Here is a 13,489-nt window from a genome sequence, read left to right as displayed (position 1 = left end):
CATATGACCCAGCAATTCCACTCCTAGGTACATACCCAAGAGAAATGAAAACATTTGTCCATACAAAAACATATGAGAGTATTTCCAAAAGTTCACGAAAAATGGAATTAAAAGATAATACGAATCTTTCCATGAACTCTCTGAAGAGCCCTCCTACATGAATGTTCATAGCAGCATTTTTCAAAATAGTCAAACGTAAAGTGGCACACAATGTCCATCGCTACTAAGTGGATAAACAAAATGTGGTGGGGCCACATGCTGGAATATCGTAAGCTTAACCAAGTGGTGACTCCAATTGCAGCTGCTGTACCAGTTGTGGTTTCATTGCTTGAACAAATGAACACATCTCCAGGTCCTGGTATGCACTATTGATTTGGCGAGTGCCTTTTTCTCCATCCCTGTCCATAAGGCCCACCAGAAGCAGTTTGCTTTCAGCTGGCAAGGCCAGCAATACACCTTTACTGTATTACTTCAGGTGTATATCAACTCTCCAGCCCTATGTCACAATATAGTTCACAGGGATCTTGATCACCTTTTCCTTCCACAAGACATTATGCTGGTCCATTATATTGATGACATTATGCTGATTGGACCTAGTGAGTGTGAAGTAGCAACTGCTCTGGACTTATTGGTAAGACATTTGCATGTCGGAGGATGGGAAATAAATCCAACTAAAATTCAGGGGCCTTCTACCTCAATTAAATTTCTAGGGGTCCAATGGTGTGGGGCATGTCGAGATATCCCTTCTAAGGTGAAGGATAAGTTATTGCATCTGGCCCCTCCTACAACCAAGAAAGAGGCACAGCACCTAGTGGGCCTATTTGGATTTTGGAGGCAACACATTCCTCACTTAGGTGTGTTACTCCAGCCCATCTACCAAGTGACAAGAAAGGCTGCTAGTTTTGAGGGGGGCACAGAGCAGGAGAAGGCTCTACAACAGGTCCAGGCTGCTGTGCAAGCTGCTCTGCCCCTTGGGACATATGATCCAGCAGACCCAATGGTCCTTGAAGTGTCAGTGGCAGATAGGGATGCAGTACAGAGCCTTTGGCAGGCCCCTATAAGCGAATCACAGCAGAGACCCTTAGGATTTTGGAGCAAGGCCCTGCCATCATCCGCAGATAACTACTCCGCTTTTGAGAAACAGCTCTTGGCCTGCTATTGGGCCTTAGTAGAAACTGAATGCTTGACTGTGGGCCACCAAGTTACCATGCAACCTGAGCTGCCCATCATGAACTGGGTGTTATCTGACCCAGCAAGTCATAAGGTTGGGCGTGCACAGCAGCACTCGATCATCAAATGGAAACGGTATATACATGATCGGGCCCAGGCAGGTCCTGAAGGCACAAGTCAGTTACATGAAGAAGTGGCCCAAATGCCCATGGTTCCTACTCCTGCTACACTGCCTTCTCTCCCCCAGCCTGCACCTGTGGCCTCATGGGGAGTTCCCTGTGATCAGCTGACAGAGGAAGACAAGGCTAGAGCCTGGTTTACAGCTGGTTCTGCACGATATGCAGGCACCACCCGAAAGTGGACAGCCGCGGCACTGCGCCCCTTTTCTGGGACATCCCTGAAGGACGGTGGTGATGGGCAAATCTTCTCAGTGGGCAGAACTTCGGGCAGTGCACTTGGTTGTGCACTTTGCCTGGAAGGAGAAGTGAGCAGATGTCCGATTATAGACTGATTCATGGGCCGTAGCCAGTGGTTTGGGCGGATGGTCAAGGACTTAGAACATGATCAGAAAATTGGTGAGAAAGAAATTTGGGGAAGAGGTATGAGAATGGTCCTCTCAGAGTGGGCAAAGGATGTGAAGATATTTGTTTCCCATGTGAATGCCCATCAAAAGGCGACCTCAGCAGAGGAGGACTTTAATAATCAGGTGGACAGGATGACCCGTTCTGTGGGTACTAGTCAGCCTTTCTCCAGCCACCCCCGTCATTGCTCAGTGGGCTCATGAGCAAAGTGGCCATGGTGGCAGGGATGGAGATTACGCATGGGCTCAGCAACATGGACTTCCACTCACCAAGGCCGATCTGGCTACAGCGACTGCTGAGTGCCAAATCTGCCAGCATCAGAGACCAACACTGAGCCCACGATATGGCACCATTCCCCAGGGTGATCAGCCAGCCACCTGGTAGCAGGTTGATTACACTGGACCGCTTCCATCATGGAAGGGGCAGCGTTTTGTCCTTACTGGAATAGACACTTACTCTGGATATGGATTTGCCTTCCCAGCACAAAATGCTTTTGTCAAAACTACCATCCGTGGACTCACAGAATGCCTTACTCACCGTCATGGCATTCCACACAGCAGTGCTTCTGACCAAGGAACTCACTTCACAGCTAAAGAAGTACAGCAGTGGGCTCATGCTCATGGAATTCACTGGTCTTACTGTGTTCCCCATCGTCCTGAAGCAGCCGGTCTGATAGAACGGTGGGATGGCCTTTTGAAGTCACAGTTACAGCACCAGTTTGGTGTGAATACCCTGCAGGGCTGGGGCAAAGTCCTCCAGCAAGCTGTATAAGCTCTAAATCAGCGCCCAATATATGGTACAGTCTCTCCCATAGCCAGGATTCACAGGTCCAGGAATCAAGGGGTGGAAACGGAAGTGGCACCACTAACCATTACCCCCAGGGACCCATTAGCAAAACTTTATGCTCTACTGGTCTAGAGGTCTTAGGTCCAGAGGGAGGAATGCTTCCATCAGGAGACACAAAACTGATCCCATTGAACTAGAAGTTGAGGCTGCCACCTGGACACTGTGGGCGCCTCATGCCTCTGAATCAACAGGCTAAGAAAGGAGTGACCGTGTTGGCTGGGGTGACTGACCCAGACCACCAAGGGGAAGCTGGACTACTGCTTCACAATGGAGGTGAGGAAGATTTTATCTGGAACACAGGAGATCCCTTAGGATGTCTCTTAGTACTACCACGCCCTGTGACTAAGGTCAATGGAAAATTACAACAACCAAATCCAGACAAGACTACGAACGGCCCAGACTCTTCAGGGATGAAGGTTTAAGTCACTCCACCTGGTAAAGAACCACGACCCGCTGAGGTGCACGCTGAAGGCAAAGGGAACACAGAATGGGCAGGAGAAGAAGGAAGTTATAAATACCAGCTCTGACCATGTGACCGGTTACAGAAACGAGGGTTGTAATTGGTCTCCCTGCTGTGTTAAGAATATGTCTCTATGTGTATATACTGTACACATATTAAGTAATTATCTTTCTTTTTGTTCCTCTTGTTCTCTATCATGTACCATGAGACTTACTGACTTTACACCAGCATTTAAATGTTGTTAACCTTACTTCATAGTATTTGAAATTTTAAGTCATGGGATATTGGGAGAAGGGTAAATATATCATTTAAGGACTTTACCTTTTTCTTCTTGGAAAGGGATTAATGCATTTCCAGTTGTACACCGGATAGTGTATCATGTTAGGCGAAACTATTCTGTTATTGTACCATTTGAAAATTAAGTGTGATTTAAGGAGATAGTATGGACACCAAGTTGACAAGGGGTGGACTTGTGAAGGTTAATTCTAGGTGTCCACTTGGTTAGATGAAGGAATGCTGAGAAGCCTGGTAAAGCTATCTTTTTAGGTGTGTCCGTGAGGGTGTTTCCAGCAGAGAGTCTGATTGGATTGGGTGGGAAAGACTCACCCTCAGTGTGGGTGGGAACCATCCGATCTGCTGGGGGTTCAGAGAGAACAAAAGACAGAGGGAAAAGGTGGAGCTCTCTCTCTCTATCTGCTGGAGCTGGGATACACTCTTCTCTCCTGTCTGTGGACATCAGAGCTCGAGACTCTTCAGCTTTTGGGTTCCAGGACTTACACCAAGGACACCATCAGCTTCCCTGGTTTTGAGGCCTCTGGATTTGGACTGAGCCATGCTACTGGGCATCCAGTTTATCGGCAGCCTATCGTGGAACTTTTCTTCACAGTCACGTGGGCTAATTTCCCTAATAAATCCCTCTCATATAATTATAATGTATCCTATTGATTCTGTCTCTCTAGAGAATCCTGACTAATACACTGAGAAACAGAAAGGAGCTGACACATGCTGTGACAAGGGTGAACCTGAAAATACCAGGCCAGATGAAAGAAGCCAGGCACAGACAATCATGTGTTATAGGACTGTTTATATGAAATGTCCAGAACAGGCAAGTCCACAGACGCAGAAAGTAGATTAGTGATTGCCAAGGCTGGGGGCTGGGGGGACAGAATGAGTAGTGACTGCTAATGGGTACAAGGTTTCTTTTGGGGGGCGTTCTAACTGATTGGTGATCATTGCACAACTTGGTGAATATACTCAAAACCATTGAATTTGATGATATGTAAAAAAGCTGTTACAAAAGTAGGACTAATAAAGCACGTACAGGTGTATCTGGAGAGGGGCAGAGAAGAATCACCTCAGTCTTTTGTGGGTATTCTGAGCTCTGCCTGGGAATGCCAGTGCCACCATGTACTTCCAGGCAGGACAGGCAATGCAGGCTCAGGCACAAATGGCAAAGTGGAGTGGGGTCACGGGTGGTCTCAACTCCCCCACAGGTCTTGCACATCTGTTCTCCCACTATGAAGTGGGTTATTTAAGATAAAAATTAGAATATGAGTAGAAGGGGGTAGGAAGATTATAAAATCTAGAGTTGAAAGTCGGTGTCTGAAAACCGTTGTTAAAACCCTGTTCCGCTATATACTAGCTAGTAACACTGGACCAATATTTAACCTCTCTGACCTTTGGTTTCCTCATCTATAAAATGGATATAATAACAGTACCTTATCTCACATGGCTGCAGTGAGGACACACAGACGCATTAATACATTAAGCCCTTCAAACAGTGTCTGACAAAGACTAAGTGCCATCGTCATCGTTATTGCCTTTATTGATGGAGTTCTTGTTGTCAGACCAGGCTGACTCTCCCCTGACAGTCAAGCACAGCCATGTGGCACCATCACATAAGCTCCTGTTAACATTCCGCAGGGGAATTCCAATCAAACTCCCTGATTTCTTCACCAAGGAGGGTGGGCTTGTTCCTTGCCCAACCACTGATGACAATTTCTTCCATGAGGCCCTTTCATTAACACAGAAAATAAATACACCCAGGGGGAGAAGCACAGGGAATGTGCACCAACTAATGATAGCAGCAACTACCACTGGAGTATGTATAAAAAAGAGCCAGGCACAGTTTTAGGAATTTTACATACATGACCTCACTGAATTTTTGCAACAAGCCTATGAGGTAGGTATTATCAACCCCATCACTTCCCAGATAAGAAAAGTTCAAATAAGTTGAGTAACTTCGCTAAGTAACAGTCAGAGCTGGAATTCAAACTGAGATCAGTTTTATCCTACGGCACTTTCTGATACATGATGTTGAATTAGGTTTCCAATGAAAGAGAAACGAGGAAAGGAATTAAGAATGAGGAAAGAGTGCTTTTTGACCAACGCGATCAGTTTTTACATATTCTAGTAACAGTCAGAATGCGAAAGTACACGCACATTCAGTGTCATTCACTCCTCCACTCTCTCCTTCATTCATTCACACATATATTAAGCATCTATTATATTCCAGTGACAAAAATAGGCTATCGACTTTAAAAGAGAAAGTTACAGAACAATATGATTGACACATTTATAGAGGAACAGAGGAATATGCTGGGTAAAGATTAGAAAAGCTTCAATGCTTTCTCAACTGGCAAAGACCATCCTCTACCTTCAATCTCCTTAAACCAGAATTCAGAGAAAAAGCCAGATGCTCTCATTCAATGTCTTTTTTTTTCCTTAGGAACAATGATGAATGGAATTTTAAGCCATTACTTCTATCTCTTCTCTATATTCAGAAAATTTCTGGCCCACAGACAACCTCCTCCCTCCTACCTCCTGGGGCAAGACAAGTATCTACTCAACTGTGGGAAGAACTGAAGGAGGGTGCAGAGTGGAGAAGGGTCCACGGCAGGACCCCCCGAGATAAGCTGCAAGAGGTCGGAGGCTGTGCGTGAGACCTCAAGCACCCCATGAGCACAAGACGCTACGTCGGTTGCAAGACTGATATATTCTGACAGACTGACTGGTATGTAGAAAAAATTCATTTCACATTTTATGAAGCACCATTTCACAGGGGAGAGAGCACGACTTGCATCTTAATTTAGCCCTAAAATACTAAAGGGATTTCCATTATGCCCACGACCACAGAGGTAACTATTACAGCGCTAATCCTTTCAGAGGTACCAGATACTTTTCCTCCAATAAAGGACAAACCAATTACCATGAAAAAAGAATAACGAGAAGATACGTGAAATATTTCTTTGGAAGGATCAGCTAAATGCTTGGAGATTTAAAAAGATCAATGTTGAGATGGTAAATAAGAAATACAATAAGTTCATTTTAGGAGCCGAAGTTTTTCAAACGATACTTTAAGGCAATAGGCTAATCCAATAACGTTCACACAATAAGGTGGCAACAAATGATCAATTAGCTACTATGGTAGGTATTTTCTGAATAACAAAGAAGTGTCTGTCAATTAAAATTCTAAGTAAGATTTGATGTGCTAGTAAGATTGAGCTTTTCCTAGAACTGCAATAATTTTAAAATAAAATTTAATGACAGTATATGACTGGATTTACAAAGCCATTATGATATCCAAGTAATTTTCATAGTAAATGCTGTCAGAGTAAAAATAAACAGCCACAAATAAATAGGAACTTAAGCAATATGCTTAAAATTAAGTTTAAAACATGACATTAATAACAAGGTATTATGAAAGAAGATACCTATAATATATTACGGCTAAATAGAGTTTAACACAGTTATAGTGTTTATTTGTCAGAAGAATGAAGGACATCGACGATACGTGCTCTTGAAAATCTACGGCCAGGCCAGACACTCCTCTCTCAATTTCAGTAAGATGTATGTACTTATTATTCTCTATAAAATTAGTTAGATACTGTTTTCAAATTAGGGATATAGCAGATATGATTCCTTTTCATTATATTAAACTATAGATAAATAGCTTAATATAATAAAGTTAAATACAAACAGTGCCTATTAAAATTCATTGACTTCAATCCTTTTATTATTATTAAACTGTGCTTGGGTAGAAAATAATTTTTAAACTGTTATATGTTGTAAAAGATTTAATGAATTCCACAGATGCTTTCAGCTGTCTGTATTTAAAAAAAAAAAAAGCAGCTTTCATTTCAGGAAAATTTCATTTTGAAGATGCGTGTATTTTTTTAAAAACATGTTATGAAAAAGAACAGTATAGAAATCTAACTATTAATCAAATCTTTAATTCAAAATAGAACCTTCTGTATTAGCTTTTTGGTTTTTTTAATTCTTTATTTGTTTTTAATTTTTTTATTTGATATTTTTAATGTTTTTACTTGATAAAGTAGAAAACAAAGATTTAATTGTTCTTGGTAGGATGTTTAATAACAAAAATTTCAAGAAGAATCTGATAATGCCAACAAAAAAAAGGCTAAAAAAAAAAAAAGAAATGAAATGAACTGACAGTGAAAGTCTAAACAGCAAATCCAAACAGAAATGCATTAGGATCCCTCTCGAAGTCAGTCGCATCTAATCTGCAGATTTCCCACTTCACATATGCATCAGCTGGAAATCTCTCTGCCCAAAAACATAACTAGAAATTAAGCCAGTAGTTTTATTCTTCTACTGCTCCAAGAAATTGGAGCCTCTGATGCCAGCCTCTTGTGTGTTATGCTGCCACCCTGTCTTAAGGATCCTATTATTTCTAGTCCCAACTTGGCTAAGGTCAGTCTTCAAGGTCAGATCCAGAATGTTCCCTCCTCCTCCCAGAAAACTATGGAGCAGGTGAACAAAAATTGAGGAAGGTAAAGGGAATGGGAGGGTAGGAGAAACAGAAGAAACATCAGATAAAATACCAGTGTGCTAGCATAATTATTTAAAACCTGTACCTTTACTCTTTGGTCATCAACATCTATAATCGTAGCAACACGAATTAACCTGGGATTTCGTTTATCCACAACTTCAAGTTTCATATTTGGCAGAAAACCATGAGGCAACCTCTGTAACATTATAAATGCAACAAATTATGCAATACTCAATAATTCAGATATTCTACTATTTTTTTCTAAAATATTATTACTTTAGTTTTAACATGCAGATCTTTAATATAATTGGAATTTAATTTTAAAAGCACAAAGGACTTTATGCATATTATTTTATCCAGTTTCACAAAAACCTGTGTGAACAGAAAGCACTTTTTCATCATTTTAAAGATAGGTTAAAAGACAAAGACTGATTAAATCCTAAATTAGTTAATGATCACAGGTTCAAAAAAGATCTTATTACAGTTTATATATTAGTTTAGATTTTTTCTTTTTTTCTCAAATTAACCTTATAAATTAAGAAATTATTGACTATTCTCACTGCCCAGTTTAGAAGTATAAGGTCTAGAAGACAAAACTACTTAACAAATAATTAGAGAGGGTAAACATGATCCTTTCAAATCTAAACTTTAAAATATGCTTAGTAAAAGCTGCATAATTTCAACTGATGAACTGTTTTAAAATCATACCATGATGTAATTTAAAGTCATAATCTGTGCTTTTTCACTTCATCTATAACATTAGAGGGTTGAACTGTGTTGTTTTCTTTCAAGTCTTAAAATGCTAGGAATCAAGAGTCTATAATGATAGATACATAGGCAATAATTTTTTAAAAAATGAAATAGGAAAGTAGACACTGGGACTTACCAAATCATTGAAACTAAGGAAATTTCACTATCAAAAATCAAAGTCAAAAGACAACTTTGACAATTTTTATAGGTTGGCAAAAAGTTTCACTTTGAAAGCTATTACACATAAAAGTATTCAACTGACTTTATTGGAAATGAAAGTGTATTGGGCCGGCCTGGTGGTGCACTCGGTAGAGTGCGGCGCTTGGGAGTGCGGCGGCGCTCCCGCCGAGGGTTCAGATCCCATATAGAGACCAGTCCGCTCACTGGTTGAGCACAGTGCGGGTGCAACACTGAGGGTTGCGATCCCGTTACCGGTCACAAAAAAAAGACAAAAAGGAAATGAAAGTGTATTGAATTCTTCAAGTCCAGAAATAGCAATAGGAAAACAAAACCCTGCAAGTACATAAGTAATAAACAGATCTTTCCCTAATATCTAGGATGTTTCTCTCCAGCCTTTGTGGAAGCATATTTTCTTTCTAAAATGCATAATTACATGTACTAAATGGAGTATACTGACTACAAGTAGGTCTCTGGTCCCTGAACATATTTCTGTTCTCCCCAAGTTCACTTTCCTGAACAACAAGATAATTGCTTAATATTAAAATAGCATTTTGTTTCAAACCCCTTTTGATCCCTTGGAAACTTCCAGTAAATACAATCATATGCAGTAGCCTAACATATAAAATTGTGATTAAAGACAAGTCAGGGAGCCTGGAGCACACAATTAGAATCGAAAGGGAACAGAGTTTGAAAACCCCTGGCTTAGAACATAAAAATCTCTAACTGTACTACCTATGTACTTTCTTTTACAAATTAATTTATACTTAGTTCAACCCTGGAAAAAGTACAGAAGTACAAATGTGAACTTTATTTATTTATTTATTTATTTTGTCTTTTTTCGTGACCGGCAACGGATCGCAACCCCCAGTGTCGCGCCCGTACCGGACAGGGACCGGCAACGGGATCGCAACCCTCGGTGTTGCCCCTGCTCCTCGCTCAGCCAGTGAGCGGCCGGTCTGTATGTGGGATCCGAACCCTCGGTGGGAGCGCCGCTGCGCTTCCCAAGCGGCGCACTGTAGCAGTGCGTCACCGGGCCAGCCCCAAATGTGAACTTTAAAAATCAGTATGCTAACAAATGCTAAAAGAAATGTTTGCCCCAAAATGAATAAAACTATACACACAAAGACTACATTCATTTCATCTATTTTATTATGTCAAAGTTGACACTGAAATAGTCCCTAAAACAGTAATACTGTAAAAACTGAATTTCCCATTCAGGGGACTAAAAGAACGGGAAACGCAAGGACTCAATCATCAGCAGTTGATGAGGTGCTTTCAACGGTACTTCTGGTGTGCAGCCACCGTGGTTTTCAAGGAAAGAAACCATCACCACAGGAACAACAGCAAATGAGTCACCTACTTTGTATTTTTAAATAAAAGCAAAGCAAACTGGTTTTGGAAATACCATTTGAATTTAAAAAGAAAAATCTAGAATAATTTAAAACTGTCAAATGAAGGCATGACTCAACATGGACATTGTTTAAAGGTGAGAGTATATACCTACATAGAACTTACCATTTTAAAAACTTTGGCAGGAACTGCATTAGTTTGAGTAGCTTCCAGATATTCTGTCCAGGAAAAATTTTCTGGATCAGGATAACCTGAAAATGTATATGTGTGAATATCAAAAGATTACTCACAGATATTCGGGTTCCCGTATACTACAAAATATTTGATAATGTAACACCTACTGTTACTGAATGTTCATTATTTAGCAGACCCAATGCTAAGAACTTCACATATGTTATCTCATTTAGGACTTATGACAGCCTCAGAAGTCTAAGGCATTCCTGCATGCAAGCACTCATTCACTACTTCATTCAATCACCCCTCAAGGTTAAACAGGTTGGCCAAGGTCAAACAGCAATCAATGTGAGTACTCTGGCAGAGTGAGGTGACACCCGGGTCTCTGACTCCCCAGCTCCATCAGAAGACTCCTTAGAAATGTGAATAAATTCACTATCAACTATCCGATCTCAAACCAGGAGTGGGGAAAAAAAAGACAGTCTTTCCAGTTCTGTGTTTTTACTCTATGGTTTTATTTTCACTATCAAATCTTCGTAATTATAATTTCTCAAAATTGCTATTTATCACTGTAATTTAAAAATACATATTGGTATAAGATGGTGTAACACACTCTATTTATTTAAAATTTTCTTCTAGCTGGGTTTCTTGTTTTTATGTTTGTGTTCTTTACTCCTAATTACATTTGCTAGAGATCTGTCTATATAGTGTTGTTTTCTTTACCCTTTTAGGGAATAACTACTTAGATTATTCATCAGCTCTGTTGTTTTCTTTTCTTTTTCTTTTCTAATTATTTTGTTTGCTGCTTTTACTCTTATTACTTCCCTCCTCCTACTTCCCTTACATTTATTTTATATTTGTCTTGTCAAATTGAATTTTAACCATAATTTATTTCCACTTTTTAAAATTAACAGAAGGACTTAAGACTGTGAACTTGCCACTGCTGCCACTGAATGCAGCTTTAGACAGCCGGACAAACTTCTATAAAGTACATATTTTTCTCACCTTTACTTTCTAAAAAACAATTGTAATTATAGTATGTGCTTGCTGCCTTAATTTCATCATTGTCCAAATACAGTATTTATTTGAGATATTCCAAGTGGTTACTTTTTGTAGTTGTTTAAAATGTTAATAATATCTAGTTTACCACACTGAAGTTTCAGAATGTATACAGTTCCCGCTTTGGGGACTTGAAGATTTCTTCTTGGTGTAATACAAGATCAACAAAAAATTTTTTAAAGTGTATATTATATAGGTTTTAAGGTATAGTATCCATATGCATTACTATAATCTAGCTATATTATTCAAAAATCTACTTTTTAAGCAGTAGGCCTGACGCAGTATGCTAAAGTCTCTAAAATAACTATTTTTTTGTACAATTCTCCACTATGAGTATTTCTGATCATTTTTCATTTTTAAACTTTTTACTAAAATAAAATATATTTAAAGAAAAGTCCAGAAATCAATTGGACAGCCTGACTATTTTTCACAAAACTATCATCCCAGCACAACCAGACCCAGATCAAACCCAGAGCATCCCCAGACGCCTGGCCCCTCCACATCGCACTCCCTTCCAGTCACAGCATCCCTCTCCTCAAAGAGAAATCTGGCCCTGGCTTCTAATTGTGGAGACTAGTTTTGCTGCTTCTGTTCTTTTCCTTCGGATAATGAAATCACGCAGCATGTGCTCACTTGTGGCGGACGCCTTATGCAGCATTCTGACTGTGAAGGTCAGGTAGCTCGTTGCATGCAGAACATTCGTTTTCGTTGTTGTATAATATTCCATTACATGAGAACTTCACAATTCATTTATCTATTCTACTGATGATGGTCATTTGAGTAGCTCCCATTTGGGAGCTATTATGGAAAGTGCTGCTAAGAAATTCTTTTTGGTGACCAGAAGTACACATTTCTGCTGGAGCGCATCCAGGAGTAAAGCTGCTGGTCATAAGGTACTCTGCCTCATATTTTGATGTTACAATATTCAGCATATATCATATGTGTATTCACTATAAATCGCGCCTTTTATTTAATATAAAGGATATTTCCCTTTCGGATACATTTTTTACATTTTGCCTCAAATTCTTCCTTTTACTAAAATTATATCGTCACTCTGTTATTGTCTGTTTGTGTCTGCCTGATAAAATTTTGCCATCATTTTTACTTTCATATTATTTTGTTTCAGGTATATCTATTTTAATCACCTTCTAAATGCAGTTTTAAAATCATTTACATTTGCTTTCATCACTAGTTTGCTTTATCTAATTTCTGTACACATACTTTAAGCTGGATCCTTTTTCAAAGGTCTCTTGCTTTCTGTCCTTTTCTACACGAGCTATATCTCTTATGTTTCAATAAGTATTTCTGAAGTTGCATTTACTTTTATAGCTCATAGTTTTAAAAATTATCCAAACCCATTCCTTGTATATTTTATCTCCACATTTCTGCATGGTTTCTGAACTATGCCCACACCTGGCCCTTTCAGCATTGGGGTTCCCCACCCAGGCACCTGACCAGAAGAGTCAGTGGGATGGAGGCAAAAGAAACCGCACGGGGAGGGCTGAAGAATGGACACAAGGTGAGTGAGAGGCAGCAATCAGTCCTGCCCCAGCCTGGTAAAGAAACCTGGATACTGTTGTAAGAGGCACTCTCCCTTTCCCCCTTTTTGTGACCAGCAAGTGGAAATAAAAGGCTGTGACTGTTTTAAGGGTTCTTAAGCAACAGTTGCCTCTGTGCCACTCTCCATAAATAAGCTAAGCATGTGCAAAAATGGAAAAACATGTATTACCTGTATGTCCCCTGTTCAATGAACCCAAGGAAGAGAAGAATGTCTATGGCCTAGGGAGACTTGCAAAAGCCACTGACTCCCACTTTTCTCCTCCTGACCCCAGCCCTGAGACATGGTAGGCCTTGGAAGACCAGAAGCAGGATTGCAGAGGAAGAGGCAGGGACCAGATCCATTCCCAGACCAGTGTGGAAATACCACAACAGGAGCTTTTCAAAAGCTTAACTTCCTACTTGAAACAAGAAAGAAACATATGAGACACCCATGGAACAACAATAATAGCCTTGAACCTCTTCACTCCTCTCAAAGAAAACCAACCTCTAACTGGCTTCCATTTATGGGTAAGCACTGTACTAAGTACTTCATTCACATTAAGTCATTTGTTCCTCACACAAACCTAT

General features: G+C 40.1%; 1 protein-coding gene across 1 annotated transcript in view; it reads right to left on the bottom strand.

Annotated features, from left to right (window-relative positions):
* Positions 1 to 1,452: 1,452 nt before the first annotated feature.
* Positions 1,453 to 13,489, bottom strand: part of LOC103593814 (lethal(3)malignant brain tumor-like protein 4) — a 79,515-nt gene continuing 67,478 nt past the window's right edge. The window contains exons 10-12 of the mRNA XM_008576893.1: positions 10,295 to 10,380; positions 7,935 to 8,045; positions 1,453 to 1,722 (exon numbers count right to left, since the gene is read on the bottom strand). Of these exons, the coding sequence (XP_008575115.1) occupies positions 1,453 to 1,722; positions 7,935 to 8,045; positions 10,295 to 10,380 (467 nt within the window). The remainder of the gene's footprint in view (positions 1,723 to 7,934; positions 8,046 to 10,294; positions 10,381 to 13,489) is intronic.

Source organism: Galeopterus variegatus, unplaced genomic scaffold (genome assembly GCF_000696425.1).
Source record: "Galeopterus variegatus unplaced genomic scaffold, G_variegatus-3.0.2 Scaffold1422, whole genome shotgun sequence".
Taxonomy (NCBI): domain Eukaryota; kingdom Metazoa; phylum Chordata; class Mammalia; order Dermoptera; family Cynocephalidae; genus Galeopterus; species Galeopterus variegatus.
The sequence above is the reverse complement of the archived record's forward strand: the minus strand, read 5'-3'. Positions and strand labels throughout refer to the sequence as shown.